The sequence below is a fragment of the Idiotropiscis lumnitzeri genome, chromosome 13, assembly GCF_059441095.1.
Source record: "Idiotropiscis lumnitzeri isolate Australia: NSW breed Sydney's pygmy pipehorse chromosome 13, RoL_Ilum_1.0, whole genome shotgun sequence".
NCBI lineage: Eukaryota > Metazoa > Chordata > Actinopteri > Syngnathiformes > Syngnathidae > Idiotropiscis > Idiotropiscis lumnitzeri.
In genome coordinates this window covers 7,607,518-7,631,120 of record NC_142403.1, presented here as the reverse complement: position 1 = coordinate 7,631,120, position 23,603 = coordinate 7,607,518, and the positions used below count along the sequence as shown (strand labels likewise).

General features: G+C 40.4%; 1 protein-coding gene across 1 annotated transcript; it reads left to right on the top strand.

The window, feature by feature from the left end:
* The first annotated feature begins 342 nt into the window (after positions 1–342).
* On the top strand, positions 343–2,474 carry fam43a (family with sequence similarity 43 member A). The gene is made up of 2 exons (XM_088314157.1): positions 343–465; positions 582–2,474. The coding sequence occupies exon 2, from the start codon at positions 611–613 to the stop codon at positions 1,637–1,639; it is 1,029 nt and encodes a 342-aa protein (XP_088170283.1). The 5' UTR covers positions 343–465; positions 582–610; the 3' UTR covers positions 1,640–2,474.
* The last annotated feature ends 21,129 nt before the right edge of the window (positions 2,475–23,603 follow it).

The following is a 23,603-nucleotide window of genomic DNA, read 5'->3' as shown; positions in this document are numbered from 1 at the left end:
TTAAAAACACATGCTACATGGTTTAATTTTTTAAAGGACAGTTAAATATTGCATACAAAAGTAGTCTATTTTGTTCGGTTTCGCCGTTATAGAACGTCCAAAATACGAGTCCAAGTAAAGTTAAAACAAAATTGTAAAATATGTAAAATAGTTCATTTCAACATTGAATTGAGAACTAACGTTCATTTTTATTGAAGAATATATAATTAATATCATATTAAGTATGTATTTAATGCATGACAAATGCACGAGCTGCAGCTATCGTAAAAACCGGAGGGTGGCGCCATAAATACACTGACGAGATTTGCGTTTCATTTTCAGATTCTCAGTTGGTTCGGTCCACCCTATAATATTGAAATGGTTTGTGCCAGTATATACGCCTTGGACTCTTCTCAGCTTCTCTGCACTTGTCAACTTGACACACAACATGCTGCCATGGACAACTTTAGAGGATGGACACATGAAGTACGGTGTCTCATAGAGTAGCTCACACGTGTCTTAACTGCGATTAGAAAGCACTAGACATTTACTAGACTTTAGAGGTGCATTTAAAAAAAAGTTCACTTTTCCTTCTTTCTCAGTCGAGGTGCTCGCCGCGAACTGCTCTAAAATGCTGCCCTGGAAGAAGAATAAGTTCGACCTGATCGAGGAAGACAAACAGTCCAAGCCGAAGGGCTATGCGGTGAGTCTGAACTACTCGGCGCTCACCTCCTTCGCCAAGTCCTGCCCCGAGAGCGCACTCAACCGCGTGGGCAACATGTTCAAGTCCAAGCGGAAAAAGGTCAAGATCACCAGCGACGACCCCACGTATACGGTGCTCTACCTGGGCAACGCTACCACCATCCAGTCCAAGGGGGACGGCTGCACCGACGTGGCGGTGAGCAAGATCTGGGGCAAGAGTGACTTGGGCAAGAACGGCACCAAGATGCGGCTCACCATCAGCTCGCAGGGCATCCGCATGGTGCACGTGGACGACAAGGCGAAGAGACCGGGACACTTGTACCTGCTGCACCGGATAACCTACTGCGTGGCTGACCCGAGGCTGCCCAAGGTGTTCGCTTGGATTTACCGGCACGAGATGAAGCACAAGGCGGTGATGCTGCGCTGCCACGCCGTGCTCGTGTCCAAGCCGGAGAAGGCGAAAGCTATGGCGTTGCTGCTCTACCAGACCTCGGCCACGGCTCTAGCAGAGTTCAAGCGCCTGAAGCGGAGGGACGACACCCGGCACCAGCAGCAGCAGCTTATCGGGGAACAAACAATCCCCCTGGCGCCCCTCAGAAAGCTGCTGAACGGACAGTGCTGCTACAAGCCGCCGGTGGAGCGCAGCCGGAGCGCGCCCAAACTGGGCTCCATCACGGAGGACTTGCTCGGGGAGGAGGAGGAGGAAAAGGCCATGCACTTTGAATGCGAGGACATTCTTGACAATGAGGATTGTGTGGCCAATGGCAAACAGGAGCTCACTCAGATTATTAACGATTTGGGGGAGATGAGCATAGGCAACGACGTGCAGACACTGAAAGCTGACCTCAAAGTCACCAGACTACTATCGGGGGAGAGCACGGGGAGTGAATCGTCCATAGAGAGTAGCCATGAGCTCCAAGCACTCTCCAATGGCTTCGGGCAGATAAAAGTACAGTGAATAATATGACACTAAGCCACTGTTGTGTGTTGAGCCAAAGTGTCTCCTGAAAGACGCAAATCGCCTGTTGACAACATGGGGACTTTCTTATATTTGTGCCTCTTGACAACAATGTGAGGAGGGGTTTGAAAAACACTCTCATAATTTGGGAGATATATTGATATTTAGGAGTTTGTTCATGCCAAAAGAATTCAAAAATGGGGACCATGTGCTTTTAACCTGCCAAATTCTATAGTGCTCCAAAAGGAGCCCACGCAGGATTAATACCCATCTTTTATTTAAGAGGATTTGCCTCAATACTTGTTTACCCAAGTTTTCCCAGTGGTGAAAATAAAACATCATCTGTTGAAAACGTGCTGACTAGGATCCAGAAAAATTCAGTTTCAGTTTTTCTTTTATTCGGTGGTGGGGAAGTGATACGGTATTCCAAGTGCGTTAGTTCCCACCTTCCATGCAACAACATTTAACCTACACATGCTCATAATATATCTGATAATAGTTGGTCATATTTTTTTCAGATTCTCCACCCCTGCCTCAGTGAATCTAGACCATTTTTTAGATGACAACCCCTTTTATTCTTTAATTTTGCACTGTTGTCGACTTAACTCAAGTGTCACATTGACTACAATGTACATAATGTCTGTTTTTTTTATATTGTCCTAAACATGAATGTCATATCTTTGCTGTGCAAAAGAAAAAGAAAAAAACACCTTATACATAAGATGTAAGGTCAGATGTTTTAAACTATAAATATGTTGGGTTTTTTTTCGAAATAATACAAAATGTGGTTTGTGAACCTCATTAATAAAAAGGAGAAGTGATCAAACGTGTCAAATCATGAGTTTTTTGTGAGAACATGTACTGGAGTCATTTCTGCATCCAATGAAAAGCACGTTTCTCCACTTTGAGTACGTTTTGGCTTGTTATCCAAAACTGATTTTAAAAAGATGTATTAGATTGGAAAGACGTGCTTTTCATTGGGCAACAACTACACTTACAAGGATTGAAGCCTATATATGTATGGAAACAACATTGCTTATAGAAGAGACACATTCTGTTAATAGATTTACAATTGGATTTCCTTTCAATGGATTCTAGTGTGTTTTCTCCAATGGGTGCGTGTTATTGAGGCGTTATTTTGCAGTGTCAAGGAGAGCTCATTCATTGTCACCAGCCTCAGGGCTTGGACAGAGCACATCACAAGCAGTTGAACATCACATGGCTCTTAATGACCAGGCAGAAGAGAGGCACTGGGGTTTAAAGGATGCTCTATGAAGTTTTTTTAAATTGTGTTATGTGCACAAACTCATGTGTCACATGGTCATCATTGTCTGTTTTGCGCAAAACAAGTACAGCCTCTCAACTGGACATTGTCCATAACTCAGAACTTGACCCTCAAAACACACGCATGTGACTAAGATGTGACCACACTGTAAAAATAAAAACACAACTTGGACTTAGTTGGAAAAAGAAAACTTTATTACATTTAATTGTCACATGCATGAAAGAATGAGATGAAGGAAAGACAATTTTTACAACCGCAAAATTTAAAATATTTAGTTGAATTGCCCATCATAAAATGTCATCCAAGTTTGTTGCCTTGATATTTAAGTTTACCCAACATTGTTTTTATTACAGTGCAGGCATTGTTGACAAGAAGTTTTAAATTTCCCGTGCACTCACAGTTAGCGAGCCACAGAAATGCAAGCGTCCCAGTTGCCTCTCATTAGGCTCAGTGATATAACACACATCTCTATTGATGTATTGATACATGTGGCGCAGCTCGCAGTGCCGACATGACGAAGTGCACAGATGCAGCCGAAACAGCTGGCACTAGGGAGCCGATGAAACCGAAAGAGGGAAAATATGCATGGTAGAACCATCTTATACAATCCCATTGGCCACGCTAAGGCTAACGTCGAAAACGATACACTCCCTCTCAATGGATTTAGGTTTCAAAGAGTTTCCAGAGCAATGTGACTGTGATTGGAACTGTACTGCACACGCATCTGCATAGAAGGGCCGTCGTTGTCATGTGCGCCGACCCAATGTGATCCGTGGCGATGGCCTCGCACACGCACACAAACACTTGTCGGCTGCTCCTGACGTTCACAGCAGCTCAATACAGCTCGAGGTGAATGCACTTTTCCCTGACCTACATTTTCACAGCAGCATCTGTTACACCTCAGCGGAAATCAGGAGTGTTTTCACACGGGCACCCGGGCTTTGCTGAACAAAGGCCATACACGCACAGTGTGCCTATTTGAAAATGTGATAGTGTTTGCAATGATGAGTGCTTTTCAAACATCCAAAGGTGGCAATGCCTGCGCTACCTCACTGATAAGGAGGCTCTATTGATGCTTACTTGTTAAGCAAACACCTCAATGTTTACTCAACTCACTATTTGGTCTGGCATTGGTATGAAAGAAGCTTCCCATCTACAAGACAGTGCAAATCAAATATGAGTCACTGGCTGGATCGACTTGTGTCGCCATCTCAAGAGGGTCTCCAAAATAACACTGTGACAGTTCAAGTTAGAAAAAACAATTTTTGGAGTTTGAAGCTCTGGCATGTGTTGGTTGTGTAAAATACATGATGTACTCTATTTTAGTAAGATTTGTTGTGAATTTTTTTTATTTTGTTTTGTGGACCCACTTGGATATGTCTGCCCCCCCCCCGGGCCACCATCTCCCAAGAAATTTAAGGTCAAGCACCGCCACTGGGCACCAGAAGTGAGCGAATAAAAGAACGGAATTTCTTCGTCGGAAGAGGGTTGAGCAAATCTTCTGAGCCAAAACCTAATTACATCTAAAGAATTGCTACAAAATCTTCCTTTTTTAATTCATGAGGTTGGATCTGATGACACTGGAGATGTCGCAGGGACCTGAGTCAGAGCGGTTCAAGCAAATGAACATTTCCACAGACTGTGACAAGTTCATGCACACCCAGAGAACATAATTAGACGTTTGCGTCGTAGAACCCTTGGCAGGTGCTGAGCTTGACGCTGCCATTCTCCATGACGGAGCCTGTAATTAAAACAGACTTTAATTAAAGACACCTCTGCTGGAGGTGATTTTAATGAGTCACAAAGTAGAATTAGAAGAGGAATTTCCTCATATAAGCGCTCATAGCAGACAGCTTGAAATAATGAAATTCAAAAGAGACACCTACTCTTTTCCTTTGTTGACACTCGTCTGACAGGCCTCATCCTAGACATGACTGTGTGTATTTCATTCACATTTTTAATGAATATTTTGTGTGCCGCTGTCAATGAAGCCTCGATGAATATCTGAGAAGTGACACCCACAGAGAATCATGGCCCTCTCATGCTCCTTCAAAATGTGGCTCGCCTATGCAGTCATTATACCGTGCCTAAGCCATGTGTGGGTGTGTGAGTTGGCTGAGATCTGCTTGGGAAAACATTACGACATAAGCCTCACTATTTGAACAAAAATATTTGGCTGCCTTACCATTTCACATAATGGCAATTGTCAAGAAATCCCTACTCTAGTTCATCCTAAAGATGTTTGTTAGGGTATCGATCCGGGTTTTTTGCATGTCTTTATGGACTGCTAGAACAGAAAAAAGGGATTCTATAAACTGTTCTCACCATGTCTAAAGTATACAATGGTGCTCTCTTAAAATGTCGTCCAACTTGAATCACTGAAGGAAATGTGTGCAGGTGCTGAGGGCCTTCCACTTCCTTTCCCAGTCAAGCAAGCACTTCCCCATACAGTACACACGAATATTCTTCTGCTCTTCACGTTGTATGAGTGCATGGCTGACATCTGAGAGACTCTCACCGCGCGTCATGTTAGCGAGCATATTGCTAATTCAGAGAATGTACTGTGAAACATACTTTTTTTATTGTAATGTTTTGTTTTTCATTATGATAAAATAGATTTGATCATATATTTGCATTGTGTGACGATAACTTCTAATTTACAAACATCATTTGTTGTATTGAGTATTTTTTCTCATATTTTTTTCTCAAATATTACAACTTTAGTTATGAAATTCTACATTCTTATTTACGGATTGTTTCTTGGTTTTACTCTCGGATGACTATATATTTAATCAGTTCATTGTTTACCATTGCCATTGAGTTTCAGACAACATGGTGCCTTTGAGACACAATGCTAAGTGTCACACTCATTAATGGTTCTCCTCACAAAGTGCCTGATGATATAAGTGGTGTCTGTGTCCATGGACTCACCCCCACGAGGCGGTGAAACTTTATATCTCACAGTGTCCCATTCAGCGAGTGGCACACTTGTTTTCCACTTGCTGCAACACAAAAGACTTGCCTCTGGAGAGCCATAGATTTCAGCAGGGTTATTTTGGTCTTTCCGCTCGCAGGGAGGAAATGGAATAATAACCACGCATAGAGTAAAGAAAAATCACTGGGTGACCTCTTGGACGCTGACTGTCTGGGGGCGATGCAACCTGGGGGGGGATCCTTTCATGAGTCTACTAAGATACTCATCAGTATGTTTTGAGCTTGTGTTGTTCAGTAATGCCAGCACAGAGGAGAAGTAGGATGTGTGTGCGCTACCTTAGTTACCAGCGAGATTGGCCTACTTTTCTCATGTCGAAATCCTCGTGTAATTTTCCTGTTTCAAATGCAGACAGGAAACAAACGCAACGTCCAATGAAAGGCTTGTCTGGGTTGTCCTGGAGAATGGGCTGACAGTCTTTGTGTCACTGCTGAACAGTAACAGCAAGTCAGGGGCAACACTCTGACTATGGATCATCAAGTGCAGGCCTATTTTGAGCATTTCAGCTAGTCAGCAAAGGCCTGATTTTCAGATATCTAACAAAGATTACCCTGAGCAATTATCCTGTGGGGTGAGGTGAGTGAAGAATATTTGTAATATAATAATAATAAATAATAATAATAATAATAATAATAATAATAATAATAAATAATGATAATAATAAATAACAATAATAATAATAATAATAATAATAAATAATGATAATAATCATAAATAATAATAATAATAATAATAATAATAATAATAATAATAATAATAATAATAATAATAATAATAATAATAATAATAATAATAATAATAATAATAATAATAATAATAATAATAATAAATGGTCAACACCGAGTTTAGATAACACACTGATGCCATGAAAGAAAGCCAACTGGAAAGCAATCTGAAATACGATTGAGTGTTAGGAAAACGTGTCTCACAAGTCCTCCATCGCAGTAAAAATAACAAGAAGCCTTGCAACTGCAATGCCGTTACTATTTGAAGTAAGAGTTTGCCAATCGTCTTCTATACCTCTTTGTATTTTACAACAATGACCTGTGACACCATGCCGCCTCTCACGGGTCAGTCATGGTGGGACACCAGACTTGTGTGGGAAGACTTGTGATTATCAGGAGAAATTATTGTTACAGGCCTAGTGTAATGAATGTGCAGTGTGTTTAATCTTCAACTCTATAAAAACAGGAAGCACAAACATGACAAATTTTCCTAGTCATGCGTGGGCCCGCATTTTAAAATCAGCTAAGATGTTTAGCTCAAACGCAAGTAAAAGTCCACAGTCCAATAAAACTTATCTACATTATGATGGGATTACATAAATGGCTGCACTGCAACACACCCCTGAATACTGCACTTTGTGCTTATTGTCTAATGTCTTCTAAACAGGAAGTTATTCCTCACTTCATTATTTATCAATAAACGCCTCGTATGAGCTCGCTGACACATTTACTGACACACTCTGGAGTCTAGAGGCAGTGATTACATCGGCATGGGTAATCAATTATGATTTTTTTTCCATGGGCTGACTGAGCTTTACACCAGAGACAAACTGTCACTGATGGATGGGTGCTATTGGGGACACTGCATACAGGCTGTCCACTATTGACTTGCTATGGCAGTGAGAAGGGATCAGCCTCTCTCTGCTTCTGCTGAATGGATATTTGATTTACAGCATTTGGCCAATTTTGCATCCCATTAAGAGTCCAGAACAACACTCGTCGATATAGAGCCATGCCGATTGGATGCAGTCACTCCAGTAATTGTCCAAAAACACATTTTTTACAGCCCATTTATTTTACTCACACGCACACACACGGACACACACGCACACCCACGCACACCCACGCATGCAGACACACACAACAAGATGCAAGATGCTCAAGTAAGACTGAAACTCAATTAGAGTAAATATTCAACTCAAAACACATTTGTACAAATACAAAAAAATTTGGCGCTTTGAGTGATCTTTGGTCATTTGGCCAACAATAAAAGAAAAAAACCAAGTGTGGATTTGAAATATATCTTTTGTAACTCCTCAGAGAGAAAAGCACAGACTGTTTTGCAGTTTTGTAACCTCAGGAGTTGGAAGGTCTTAATAGCATCTTCCTTCCCCATACCACACGAGCAACAGGATTGAACCTTCGGTGTGGTCACATGAAGGGAGCAAAGAAAGATATTTGTTGGAAGCAAGCGGTGCCAAAAATGTGCCCCCCCCGCCCTCCAAGTGGGAATGCAATAAAAAGTCCTTTCATTGCAGAGATCCTTGCCATGTGGCTACTCCGTGAAAGAGTAACAAGACTAAAAGTGCACGCATGGAAAGTTACCTCAGGTAAATTCAAAGTCTGGAGAGAGTGTTAACACATGATTGTGCTTGAACATCCGTAAAACTTTTTCAAAAATATCATGTCATGTAATCATGGCATGAACCCACTCACATAATTGGGCCGTGACACACTGTTTGAGATCGTAGAGCTATAACCTTGAATTTAAGAACAAAATGAACAAGTCATAGATTCGTCAATCTATTTACTGTAACAGCTTGTTTTTAAGATTGCAAAATAAGTGAAAAAAAATTCATTTCCACTTTGATTATCAATTTGTTTGAGTTATTACAAAATAATTACCCTGTATAATAACAACATAAGTTGTTTAAAACAGAAATATGAAAGAAAATATTTTATTTTTGTTCCTAAAACATATTTACAGCTGTTTTTAATAGAAAATTACTTGGTTTATATAAACTAAAGTGAGCTAAAATAATGATTGTTAATGTTAGAGTTATTATTGATTATCATTTATTATTAATTATTTGTAGGAGTTGTAATAGTAGAGGTAGCAGAAGTTGTATTTCATAGCCATTTCTAACTCAGAATAGCTGCTTACAGTCTACCTTTCATTTTTCCAACCAGCAAAATTTATCTTTATTGTATTTTTTGGTAATTTATTCAAATGTAATTGTTCATGTTAAATTCATTTTATTTCTGTTTGTCCAATTTCATCTTACATTTGTGACTACTAGTAGTTTAATTTTTTTTATAACTGAAATTAGAAAGACAGGTTTATTGGAGCTTCACTCTCTAATTTATTCTAAGAGAAGCAAATCTTTAATCATAAATCTCTTGTGAACTTGCTGCAAACGTTTTCAGCCGGCTGTCATTGTCTCATTAGGAGGCTTAGGAGGTGGCACAAAAGTTGAACGCCTGGGCCAAGTTTGTGTTCCGTGCTTCTTTTCAAACTCCCAGTTGACATCATCTGCGTTGAAAGCATGTGTGACTGGCTGCCGAGGGTTTAGCCAGATGGCCGCTCAGCTCTGTGAAGTCTCTGAAAGCCTCTTAAGATGAAGGCCAGGAGCGCCAGGAGACAACGGAGCAACCGTGCCGCCCAACTCTAATCTCCCTGCAATAGGCTGCAACCGCCGTGGAATTAGCATGTCATCGGCTCTCAGGAGCCAAACGCCGTCCAGGAAATGCTCAGCGACCGTGCCTGTTGCTATGCCCGCCTCCCTACGGTGTGGGGCCATGTGTTACACTTCTACTTTGGATCACAAAGGGCACATCCCCAACTTTAGAACGTATGGTTTAGTTTGTTTAAAGATAAAAAAAAATAAAGAGGAATTGAGTTGCAGCGTGACGATGGCTGCAGTCACAGGTCAGAATACAACAATAATGCAAACAAAGCACCCCATAAATATAGATTTGACCCTCTGATATTAATCGCGAGCGGTACTGTGGGCGACTGGTTAGCACGTCTGCCTCACAGTACACAGTACAGAGGTGCAGCGTTCAATTCCAGCTCCGGCCTTCCTGTGTGGAGTTTGCATGTTCTCCCAGTGCCAGCATGGATTTTCCTCGGATGCTCGGTTTCCTCCCACATTCCAAAAAACATGCATGGTAGGTTAATGGAACACTCTAAATTGCCCCCAGGTGTGAGTGCGAGCGCGAGTGGTTTGGTGTCTTGTTGTGCCCTGCGATTGGCTGTCAACCACATCAGGGTGTGCTACCTACTGCCTAGGATAGGCTCCAGCACGCCCGCGGCCCTTGGGAGGATAAAGCGGATAAGATAATGGATGAATGGATGACGTTAATTACATGCATGATCATCAAAAAATGAAAAACTTACTTCACCTTACCTTACTTTGAGATTCTTGTACAGTTAATACTACATGTTTCATAATGGCAATAATTTGACCTGGTAATAATATTTGATTATATAGGATTTTTCCTATGGAAGAAAAGGAAGGGACAAACATCCTCACAATCCCAAAGTATGTCGTCTGGCATGGTTAAAAAATACCCTCAAAGTATGTGAATACATCCCCACACTTACGGCCGTCCGTTCGTGTGTGAATATGCGATAACAAACATGCCAATGACATTCTTGCAGTGACCCTTGACCTTCCTTTGACATTCTTTACTTGTTTTTGTGTCTCTTCCTCACAGCCGAATCATAAGGACCTCAGAGCAACTTCTCATTCAAGTCATCTTGAAATATGCAAAGTCCACTGTGGAGGAGATGCCAATGTCGAACTCCAGGCAATTTAAAACAAACAATGTGAAATACTTTTGTATTGTTTGATGCAGGTTGCTTGTTTTTTATTACTGATTGTTTGAGTCAACATTGAAACAACCTCATGTGTTAACACTGTGGAAAAACTGGCCTCATTTACAACCTATGCCTCAGGAAAAAGTAAAAAAAAAAAAAAAAAAAAGACAAAAATGTATGTAGCCTGCTTAATACAGATTTTTAAAGTGACATTAAAAAAGTACCAGTATACTGAAAAAAAAATGTTCTCCAATCACAAGACAAGTAAATGAGATCTGTGACTTTCCACCTCTATTATTATATGGACATTTTGTAGCCTTCAAATGTTCCGTATTGACTCACTTGTCATGATGATGACGGCAAACAATGATTATTTATTTATTTTTTGCAACGTATTTGCAATTATCGTCATGTCATAACCAATTGCTTTCCCCCTTATTTCTTTTCTTTATCACTTGGCTGTTATGTCTGCCAAGCAAACTTTTAATCCTAGTCACAACAACAACATAGCATGCATGCGCATGTGTGTTTGTGTGAGTCCAAGTTTCCACACAGGATGACAAAGGGAGAGTGGTAGTTCTGTGGGTTCAGAGGAAAGCCTTTGTCATTTCCTTCCCGTTTCCTTCATTTTATTCTCCGGTCTCCCTGCTGCAAACTGCCCCCTCTTTCCTCCACCTGGAGTCACACGTACACGATCAAACACAAAATAAAACTGCACAAACAGAGTACAAAATTAAACTGCACAAACAGAGTACAAAATTAAACACACAAGAGTGAAAAACCAACAAAATGCCATGAATTAAAAATTAGCCATTAGCACCCACCAATTTAATCCTTTAATCATCTTGTCTGGTTCAGAAACATTTCATACCTGGGGCAGGTGTGTGACACTAATTACGTCCCAGGTGCACTCGGGGGTTATGCATGACCAAACAATGCAGCCTTTCAGGTGCAGAAATCTCTGATAGGGTTGAGGGGTGAGGTGGGGACGGGGGTTGTGCTACGCTTTTGCTGCTCTAATATTGTAACATGAAGTGCTGAAAATAACATTACTCACAAAAGGTTAGGGATTAGATTCCTGGTGAAATTTTAGGGTGAACCTACAATGCGCGTTTGTATAATCTTGAGGCAAGGCAAGTCAGCTGAATTTTTTTTTATAAATAGCGCATTTCATACACAAGGTAACTCAATGTGCTTCACGTAACTGAAAATACATTTGCAAGCATTGAAACACAAATAAGTTTTCATTTAAACTCAACAAAAATAAATAAAAAGTAACTTTGGAGGTGAACTCTGACCTCTTAACTTTTCCAACTGTTCAGTGTCGGTCAGCAGCAGGTTGCAACAGAGAGACTGGAAGAGTCACAGAAAGGCATAGAAGTGGGCATACTTGGGAACTTTCATTAAATATCTGCAGTGAATTTTGCTAGGATGAGCGGTAGATTAGAATTCGATGGACAAGTTCATATTTAATTAATTATAATGGTTATATTACGGAAAACTTTCCCTCTTTGCCGTTACTGGGACGCTTTTGTAATAAACAAAATAGCAGAAGAAAGCGGAAAAGTTGCAAATGTTGTATGCCATTAAAGACATATTTTTGCCACAGGGCAGTAAATTTTCACCAGGACGTGTGAATTTACACAAGGATTTGTCAGGTCAATAAAGCGTGCGTTTTCTGTGTGACAAATGCGGGTTGCTTGTCACATCATGTACAAGGTGGAACGTGTACTGGACGTGGGAACGCAGAGGAATTGCGATGCACTGGCCTGAACACAAAAGATCAACACGAGGCTCTATAATCCTTTCATTTATGAAAATGAAATTGACAGGTACTATTGTTTGCTCCAATAAGCAAAATACACTGACTTAACATGACAGGAATGTTCCCAGTCAGAGTACATTAGATTAAATGGGATTGTACTTTGCGCCCGTGTGTGAGTGTAAGCATGTTTTCAATAGTGGCTGTGAACATTGAGAATGTTTTTAATTTTGCTTTGACAACATAGCCAGACATGATCAAGATTATAGACATGTAAGATGACATGAAATCAATAAAACACACACACACGGTAAATACAGTAAATGACGCAGTGTCAATGCAACACACAAACATCAGAGACGTTCAAATGAAGAACTTCAATATAATAAGATAGTGGTCGCATCTTAGAAAAAAAAAACCCTGCTGTGTTACAAGCTGCACTTCATAAGAAATATAAGAGGCTTTAAAATGAAACCAATTACTCCAAAGTGCTCGTTTAATCTGCCTCATATTTAATCCAAGCAATGCAGAGCTAATAAGATTAACACTGTCATTTCATTTCAGTTGAAAAGGGCAAAATACTGTACAAGTATATGAAGGCGCAATCAGACATAACACTTCATTAGCAACGCAGTCGTCTATGCATTAGGGGCCCGAAAGCCCATCCATCCATGTTCTATACCACTAATCCATTTCAGGGTCATGGGAAACTCGATCCTATCGCATCTAATTTAGGATGAAACGCAGACTATACCCTAGACTGGTAGCCAGACATTCGCGTTGATATTCACGCCATCACTAAGTGGGAACCACCCTGACTGAACCACTAAAGCATGAGTAACTTCAGGGCTAAAATGTTATTTATATTTAAATGCAGAGGAGTTCTTCAATCTGTAATTTAGACATGAGCTCAGCCCGGCAGGAGCGGATCCTGGCATGTGCCACATGTGCAGCCGCACAGGTGGCAGAATGACTGACGTTGTTTCGAGGCATCGTAGCATGCCTTGGAGCGTTTGTAAATAGATGTCACTAATTAAGCGTTTGAAGATTAAGGTTAGTTGCTGTTTGTGTTTCCTCATAGTGTCCTAGTAGTTGCGTGTTCTGCCTATTTGTTGGGTCTCATTCGGTTGCACCTCAAGTTAAGATGGTGTTCTGTCTCGAGCGAACCCTGTTCTTCCGGTTCTATATGAGACAAGCTTACTGTAAACTGATTGGATTCGGATGAATACTCCGTCAAAGCAACAAAAGCTCCAAGCAAGACAAGTCATTGTTACAGTTGTGCACTGATACAGAATCATCAAATGGTGGGATTATGAGGGTCATCTTAAAATTCTTGAGCTTGATGACGAAAATATAGATAAATATTTAGCGATTGACATTAGAATCCATTGCTTGTCAGAAAAGATTGTTTCGTTGGGAATATACAGTAAATGAGGTAGTAAGATCAGTGGGTTTTCAGCAGCCTTTCTGTTATGTTTCGTTCAAAAATAATAATGCTGATAATAATAATCATTTTAATTTACATGCATGACCATTTTTGGCATGTCAAAGAAACAAAGAGGAATAAGGAGGGCTAACACATGCATCGCAAGCTCAGTGCTGTTGCAACATTAATGTAAATGAAAACATTGACACGCCACACAAGACACGTGTGGAACTCTCTGGAGAGTCAACCTGCCGATAGCGTGACTTGAATTTAACGTTCGAGAAATATTCAGTGGCAGTCCAAAGCATCTGTCAAGCACCATAAGCACACCCCTCACTCCCAAGAAGCTTGACAATCAAGCTGGAAACTGCACAAGGTAAAAGTAGGCCAGAAAACACTCGCAATGTTAAGTCTTGTCTGTTTAAGAGCAATTCAACATGGTGTGTCGATGGGGTTGCCAACAACAACAACAATAATATCGGCAGGGCGGATCCAGTTTCTGTTCACTTACAAGACAAGAATTGTACCGGTTTGATCAGTTTCTAGAAACCAATTCACACCTTTTATAGACTCATGAAATGTATGCACGTCATCACTGGGTGATGACAACTACTGTACTGCATGTATGTCACGTATGTCACTATTCCTTTTCATTCAAGAGAAATGCATAAACCGCAGGGACGTGTACTGGTGGGCGGGTCCTTTGCAACCACATCAGTTTGACAATAAACTTTGAGTGGGAGTGCCATTAAATAGTTGTAAGTTTTTATTTTTTTAAGAGTTCTTCACTTCATTCCAAATTGCCACCTGTTGCGAAGCCAGATTAGTTATGTCCACTGACCATACAGTACGCATCTCAAATTTTTGCTGACAAGTCAAAGCAAAAATTAATAAAATATTGACCCAATGACAGATTGTATCTTGAAAAAATGGTAAGTCGAGCCACTTCCATCTCATGAAACTCTCCGTTTAAATTAATCAGTCTTTGCGGATTAATATGAATGCTGTCAGCACGGAAATGTTCCCTCAACTCATTCACTGCCAGCCCAGGTGAAAATAAAATGTAGGACTTGTATATCCGTCATTGGGATTGAATGAGTTAATGATACAATATTGTACCTTGTTTTGGGACAGGGAATCAGAATCTCTAGTCCTCTGGTTCTGTGTCTACATTGCACAACCGCACTTCACTAATATGTGTTTTCTCGAGGTACTGAACTTGGGTTTCCTCTCGCATTCCAAAAACATGCAAGTTTGGTTCATTGAAGACTTGAAATAATTAACAGATGTGAATCTGAGTGTGAATAGTTGATTGTCTGTATTGTATATACTATAACCTCATGATCGATCTAGGGCAATGGTCTCCAACCACCGGCCCGTCACCCGGTACCGGTCTGCGGGCAACTTTGGCCACTTTTGTCCGCACTTTTCAGTAGGGCGCTGCTAATATAGTAACATAAAAATGCGTTTGTTGTATTATCTATAAAATACGCCACTTTTTTGTTGCTCATTCATGCACGTCATATTTGTTCTTTGGTGTCTGTTGCGTTACCGTAAGACCTATAAATACACAGTGGATTTGCATTCGTTGGTGTTGCATTTTATTAGTCAGCCATCAGAAACCAACCCCCCCACGGTTGCTGGTCCACAAAAATAATGGACTGCTCTGAACTGGTCTGTGGCAGAAAAAAAACAGGGGGCCACTAGTCTAGGATGTATCCCACCATCATCGTTGGATAGACTCCACCTTACCAACCACCCAAATGAGAAAAACCCGCTAGAAAATGGATGGATGAATTATGATTTTATGTTATGTTTTGGTTTGTTAGGCGGGTGATGCAACATCTATGGAGTACTCATGAGAAACTTTTCAAACCACTGTAAGATTGAAAATTTTCTTGAATCCTCATTGAATAATACATGAAACTGAGGTGGGTTTAGAGTCCAGGTTTAAGTGCCAAATTACAATTTAGTGCCTGCACTGTATATATAACAGGAGCATAGGATAAATGAGTGCTTGTCTGCCTCAGTGCGTGTCAACTCAGTGATTGACAGGTACATCGTGTACCCGTGCCTCGAGCGTTCCCGTGAACAAAACGTGCAGTATAGAAAATGGATGGAATGTTACTATGCTGAAAAATCTATAAAAACTTCACACAACAATGAAACGTTTCCTTGAACCCATGAGACGATTCTCCTTTTTAAAGCCAGCATACCATCAGTGTGCTTTCAAAGCTTGAGCAGTTTAAGGGGCTTTGCTATATGCATGCACACATAGACAAACGTGTTTAGGGAGCGGGTGAACTTGAAAGAATGTGAACGGGAATGTGCATGTTTGTTTTGCACGTGTATCTTCAGTGAGGCTCATTGTTGTTGTGCGAGGGCTTCCTGTCAACCAGAATAGCAGAAAATCTCTTATCTCCTCGACTGGATGGGAAACACGGCTTTACAGCATTTGTGATAGCAAAGCCGGAGCTCAACGCATTGGAACACACAAAGCTGACTCTGTCCAATTTACAAGCGCTATTTTGGAAATAGATACAACAATTATATCTGTCGCCCGTCTTATCATCGGCTGAGTGGGTGTGAGGGTGAATCCCTTTGGAGGTTTCCTTGTTTTGTCGCTCAACAGTTCTTACAGTCAATGAAATTGAGATCAAATGCAACCAATCAATTCTCAATTTTTACCATACAAAGTTAATTAATTTGTCTTTATTTAATACCACCTGTGTGTACTAAGTGGAATGCCACGTTTAACGCGCGTGATGCTTTGCCCTCGGTGCTTTGTGTTTAAAGCAACTGTCTCTTACCTTTTTTTTTTTTTTTTTGCATTTCATGATTGTGTCAGGTGACTTTTGAGGCATTATGGTTAAGCAGAAAAAGATTCCTGCTTGTTTACTTCCTTCTACTCATTAGAAGTAAGGGAATCCTGAGCTGACACATTGACAAAGTGTTTTATCTTTGGGTCTGGGTGTGCGTGTGTGGGGGTGTCCTTGTGTTTGGCTGAGAAATAGACGGTAAAAATAGAGACATATACATACAACAATACATAACAGGGTAGACAGATAAAAGGCCCAATTTTTATAAATAAAGGCAGAAAGACGCGCATGCACCCCCCGCACACACACACAGGATGTGTGATGGATAAACAGGCATCAGGCATGAACACACTGCTCCACTGAAATGTTTTTCTGGATGAAGGGACCTGCACTTGTTAACTTCTCACATCACCTTTGACACAAATCCAAATATAACTTCATCACCTTTCCTTCTTTTAATTCTATAACTGTTGTTATCCTTTGCTGGCTAATGTCAAGTAAGTGTAGTATAGTAAGTGGAATTGGACCTTAGAAAAGTCATTGTTGTCCTTACATTTACACAAATTTTCTTTAGGATCATAGTGAGAGGAGTCTGATATTCTTCACAATATTTAGCTCCAAGTGAGTGATGTGTGAAGCACATCTGATGTCTGGGGTTCAAATCTAGGGTCTGGCCTCCCGTGTGGCATTTCCTTTATCTTCCTGTGCTTGTGGCAGTTTCCTCCAGGTCTTCCACCCACGTTAAAAAAAAAATAATAAAAAAAAATCAATTGAAAACCCCAAATTTTCCACCTTCACTCACAAAAAAAAAAAAATAAAATAAAATCTTGAGAAATTCTCATAAAACTGCATTTTTATTTTCATTATATTTTGACCATTAGCAATTATAATCTAGAATTGAAGTTCTTTTTTAACATGACCTCGATACTCCCCTGTGCCGCCGCGATGACATTTTGGCAAGCGGCACTTTTTGCAATCAGCAGGATGCGCACTGGCTTGAAATGAGGAAGTCATGAATTTCACTATAATAGTGAAAGCGCACACAAATTCATAAGCCAACGCTCCCTGCCCAGCTACAGCTGTGAAGGTTTTGGGGTGTGCGGATCATCTCAGTGATGGAACAGATGATTCGCACAGGAAATGGACGCGTGTTTTCAGGCTCCTCAACACTGAGCGGATTGTTCCACTTGAAGGCCTCGTACATACGTGTGGACAATAGCGCCTCGCTGTAAACAGGAAACAGGACAGAGGTTTGGAGAATGTGTTTGGAAGGGGTGTTCGAAAACTGGTTGACCTGCCGTTGGCCACCTCTCTTCTCCTTTGTCAGCCTCACTCAATGTATTCGTCATCTGCGCCTCACATGCGAGCAATTAGATAACAAGTGTGTATATGTGTCTTACTCTATTTTTGTCACAGTCTGCTTCCTTACAAGAGGGTCAGCTGACCACCCACACACACTGCAAGAATTGAACTGCCAGTTGCTGGTTGCTGTAGTGGAATTTCCACTCAAGCATTTTGAGGTCAAAAAGATGACATTTCCAGAAATCCAGATTTTTAGAATCATTAATGCTTATATGCAAAAGGTGTGGAGCAAAAAATTATACTGGTAGCAGCAGCAAATTGTGATGAGATTGAAACACATAGCCTGAAAATGTGTTCTTAAAAGAAAATTATGTTTGACTCTGAAGTGGAATTTTTCCATGTTGTGTATTCACTAAATCACAGTAAAATGACATCAAGAACTAGTGTGGGCTTTGAAAGTGTTCAAGGATACGTAATATACAAACAATTGACCTTCTGACTACAACACGCCCACCTTACCACGTGCAACACCGGCATCTGGGTACATTACGTATACGCTGTAAAAGAAAAATGAAATCATGAACACGTGCGGATTCCATTTAGTGAGCGATTGTGCTGCTAATTGAAATGTCTGATACGTTTCACACAGTGAACATGAAAGAAAAAGAACACTGTGTAGGTGCGCGTGGGAGTGTGCTTTTCAAGTATGCCCGGCACTATTATTACATGAATAAAAGTGCATCAGAGTGTTTATAATAATTCACTGATAGCATGAGGTGAAACAAGTTTCCTGTGTGAAAGAAAGTGCTCAGCAGTTGAAGGACTGACATTTCCGTGAAACGTCATTTTAATATTAAATGCATTTCAATTCCATTTCAACCTTGAAAATTCCTTCAAATGACAACCCCAACGCACTCACATGTGACATCTCTCTTATTAACCTTGAATAAGAATTGTCTGTTGGTTAAGAAAATAAAAATAGAAATAATTCATTGCGCATGTAGAAGATTTATATGCGCAAGATTTTGACAATTAAAATGTTTATTCATAAAAATCTGCGCGAGACCGACAAAGTTCAACAAATGACTCTGGTAAAAACAACCAGGAAAATTAGATAAACCAAAAACACGAGGATAACAAAAACGCAGTTTGCCGTGAAAAGGCCAGCTGTCCAATACAACGAAGAAAACTAAAATACCCAAGAATAGACTAAACAAAAAGTACTTACTGGGCAAAATGCGAGAAACAAGGCAAGATCAAAACGCATCCGGAAGATTCAACACTAGGCAGTCCTTTTATACGATACTAAAGTCATGACAGGTGTGCTACTGGAGGGAACGCCCTCCTTTTCCACATGAGCCAAATGCGTGACAGGTGTGCCGCTAGTGGAACGACCTTCCACTCCAGCTGGAATGGAAAACTAAAACAACAGACATCTGACAGAATGCAACCCATTCATCCATTTTCTACATTGCCTTTCATGTTCAGAATCACAGGGATGGAGCGTATCCCAACTGACCTTTGACAGACCACACCGTGAAACGGGCAATCTCAGGGCACAAATCGAGACAGACGACCATTCACACACCAATTCAAACAGTCATTGAGTGAGAACTGACCCCATGAGTGAGTGAATCGCTACACCGTCAGTGACCCCATACAATGAAACCATATACTACAAAAAAAAAAAAAAAAGAGTACCTCCAAGAAGTCATTATGGGAGGCTGAGAATTTTTCAGACGGTGATACGAGAGCAGGTTGATGTGAAGTGGAGCGGCTGGTCATGTGATGAAATTGACACGGTCAAGTGACGAGCGTGCCCTTCAGGCAACCACACCATAAGCTTTGATGCAGCGGTGACTCACACTGTTCAACGGCCCTGCGCCAATCATGTAGACCTTCAAGTTCCAGGGAAGTCCAGAACTCTCAGGACCTGACGCCAACTTCAATGCCATCCTCCAAAAGAACCGTCAGAGGATGTGCTTCCTGATGCTGCTGAGAAAACACAACCTTTCACAGGTACACAGCTGTCCATCCTTCACAGTCTGGTTTGGTGTTCCGATAAAAGGAGGACAAAATCTGAATGTAAGAGATAGGTACACAGCAAATTTCAATGTGTTAATTAAACACTCATAGAGTTAAATTTAACACTGCTTCTGAGTGTATTTGGTCCTTATCGGAATTGGTGTTAAAGTAACTCGTTCCATAGTGTTTGAAAATCTGTGTAAAATTGCTGAAAGCATCATTGTTACCCTGACCCACTCTTGATGGCTTACAAGACCTAAGACAAGGTGAGGGAAAATTCAGTTGGACTCACCGCGCCACAGACAACAACATTCCTACGTCCTTCCTGCTAGCAAACAATGCACAGCAAAAGCAGATTGGACATAAAGGATTTCAATTAGGAACACATATTTGAACTAGTCAACTTATCTTTAGTTAAAGAGTACTTGAATAACAACAACCCCTGCACCGTAAGTAAATTACAACAACTACGTAGCGAGTAAATTGATTAAGGAAATATGACAAAATATCCCAAGATGGTCTGAATGTATATTTTTTTATAGTGTCTTTTTGCTGTAATGCTAGAGGGTGTCCAACTTATGGAAACTGTAAATAAATATTTAGATTCTAAGATTCCATTCCAAATCTGTATTACAAATTTTTATTGAACAAACACTGACATCAGAGCAACACTTCTTGCATTTGTTCTCGGCAGACGTAAATATGAGAAGGAAAAATAAACGCTTTTAGAGGCAACAGTGGTAAGTACATTTGTTCACCTGTATCTCTGGTTCTATTGTTAGCAACAGCCTGCCGTCCCCTGCTAAGGCTGATCAGTGTCTGGCTCGTGCAACGCAACCTTCTCTGTCTCTGCTGATTAACAGAACGACTACAGAGGTTTTAGCGGAGACGACGCCAAGGGCGATCCGCTCTGACTGGGCCTGCTCGTCTGGTCTATTTAGAGATGCCGCCAGTGCAGGAGAGGAAAGGAATCAGAAGGCTCCACTCCTGGCTCGTGTCCTGGTAGGCTCCGGAAGAAGTCCTCCAAAAGGTGTTTAAATCAGAGCAGCTTCTGACGCCAACGTCCTGCTCATGAACCCGTGCCTTTGTTTCAAATGAGGTGGTGCTTTTTGATCAAATTCAACACAAAGAGCTATTTGAAGAGACAGGATGTTTGGTCATCTCATGATGCTGGCACATCTTTTGGTGGTTTACTAATTTCATTAGTTATCATTCATTAATTGTGGACATGAATGATACAGAAAGGACACCAGTAGAAAAGAGAATGTTTATTCTTCACCATCCACACCCATATTTGTTCACACTTATGACATTCCTGTCCGCCCGCTCGGTCCTTGTCTGTACTCCCATCATGTCTGTGTCATCCACTTCAGTCATCAGTGGCTGCAAACAAGCTTAGCACACAGCTAATTTCAAATGCATGCATGCGTGTGCTTCCCTGCTGGGAATAGGTAAACCACAAATATACGGGGATCCGATTCGTCTTACAACGAATCGCCAATGACAAAGCAGCTTCATTCAAATATTTCTTTTTTGAAAGAAATCATAAACCTCACATCATTGCCATTAAATATGATTAATTGTCAAATTCATTTTTGTGGTGGGTCACATTGCGGTTACGGTTTCCTTCGAAAGGCCCGTTATGACTGTCAAACCTTATAAATGTTTCATTGCTTCCTCATATTATTAAATATACTGGACACAACACATTGACGGAAAACTAGTTCTGAGATCAGAAGTCAAGAATAATAGTTTGTACAACTAGTGCTCAAGTTAATGCAATAAGGGGGTTGGTAACGAAAATACTTGCAATATCCCAATGCTGTTATTTATTACATATGACAGTTTAAAATTTTGGTACTGATTTTAGCAGGCATTATGGAAGTTGAAGAGATGTGCTCACTAACACAGGTTTAGACAGATGGTGAAAAAGATCTGAGAGAAATAGTATTGTGAAGATGTTTGCTTCAATTAACGAAGAAATGGAGCAAAAAAAAAAAATTAAGTATATCTTTTAGTAATACAATAATCTTGAATATTTCGGTAATTACCATTGCTGTGAATTTAGGGCATTTGAGGCATAAACTCTACGCAGGGCGGAGGTTTTAGTAATTTGTTAAGTACGGTATACTCATATTCCTCCTGGTTTATATTTTTTTAGCAAGCCAGAAAAAATATTAGTAGAATCCGCAAATGTTGGTGTCAGGCCTTATGTAAAACTATGATGTCTGCTGTGCTTAGGCATGCGGAAATTGTTTCCAAACATTAGTGTAATATTTGTCTAATGTGAAAGTTGGCAGAGTGAGATTATTGATACCATGGGAGAAAAAAAAACCCTTCATGTTTTATGTTTTTTCCCTGTCGTCTGCCAGGACTTTCAATTGAGTGCAATGAAACATTTGTGACTTTTCTCTGTGCCAACTGACCCTCCGGGGTGAGGATGTGGGGCCAGCATGCTTTGTGCACACTGGCGGTCACACAATGACAACAGACACGGTTTGGCAAGTATAGCCCAATATTGCTATCTCATTACACAGCACAAATCCCTCCCACACACTGATATTGTTATTGTGAAGTCTGATTCAGCAACTGCATGTGCAAGAGTCAAAACTATTTTTATGGTGATCATGCATTCCTGCAATAAATAACTGCAACTAATCCGTTTCTATACTGACCTCATTTCGATCATGTACTTTGATGGTCTTAACCTCAGAGGCTGTTACAGGATATGGATTCACAATCTGTAAATTACACGGCTACTGTCAAAATCTTAACATGTACAGTGATTACACTAGGTTGCCTATTTTTGCTGTCCATTCAAAACCATCCATCCATCCATTGTTTTATATAATATATATATAATATATATATATATATATATATATATATATATATGCAACCCCAGGGGATACTCATCCCTCCAATAAACAGGCGAGACACTATACTATACTAACTAATTAACTGATTCTGGTGACGAACAAAAAAAAAAAAACATTTCCCTCGATGCTTAGTTTTTTTTAGGTTTCCCGTCATTCGACAGCAAAATGGGTGTTTGTCAGTGACGGAATGATGGACCTTCAGTCAGTAGTGACGGAATGCCCAAATCTTGTAAAAATTCGTACATTTTATACACATATTTTTATTAAGCCACAGGGTTAAGAGTGTGTGAAAAATGTATCAGTTTGGAGAGTATGCTAGGTACTTGTGCAATTTTTTTATTGATTTATTTTTTTAGCTTTTGTAGGTCAGCTCCATAATTCTTTAGAGATTTGAATCCAGAACTTCTGGACTGTGAAGCTGATTATGTGCTAATGCTGCAAGACTGTGCTGTGTCCAAATCTATCTCTAGACACATTTACTGGCAATCTGATTCGTTTGTTTTCCAGCCCTTGAACAACGGGAACTCATGTGTCATTAAGAGTGAATGCTGAGTCATGTGATTTTGATTTTTTCTAACATTGTGACCTCGATATTTATTTGCTTAAAGAAGACTTCTTGGGCCTTTTTTCCGAAGTGGAAAACATCTCCCAGGTGTACGTAACATTGCTTTGCCAAAATACCACAGTGATCGAGACTTGGAGTGCACAAAGTACAACCCATTTCATGTCTTGCCAAAATCACTTGTCTGAGAGGCCGACAGTCTCATGCAAGTGTTGCTTACCAGAAGGTAACACGGTTAGGTAATGCCAGTCTGTGCATACAATGATATCCGTGCAACTTTAAAAAAAAAAAAATTTTATTACACGTCTGTATGAATGTGCAGTCTCCACTCAAATATACAGTACCGTTCTGTCTCTGGCAAAGA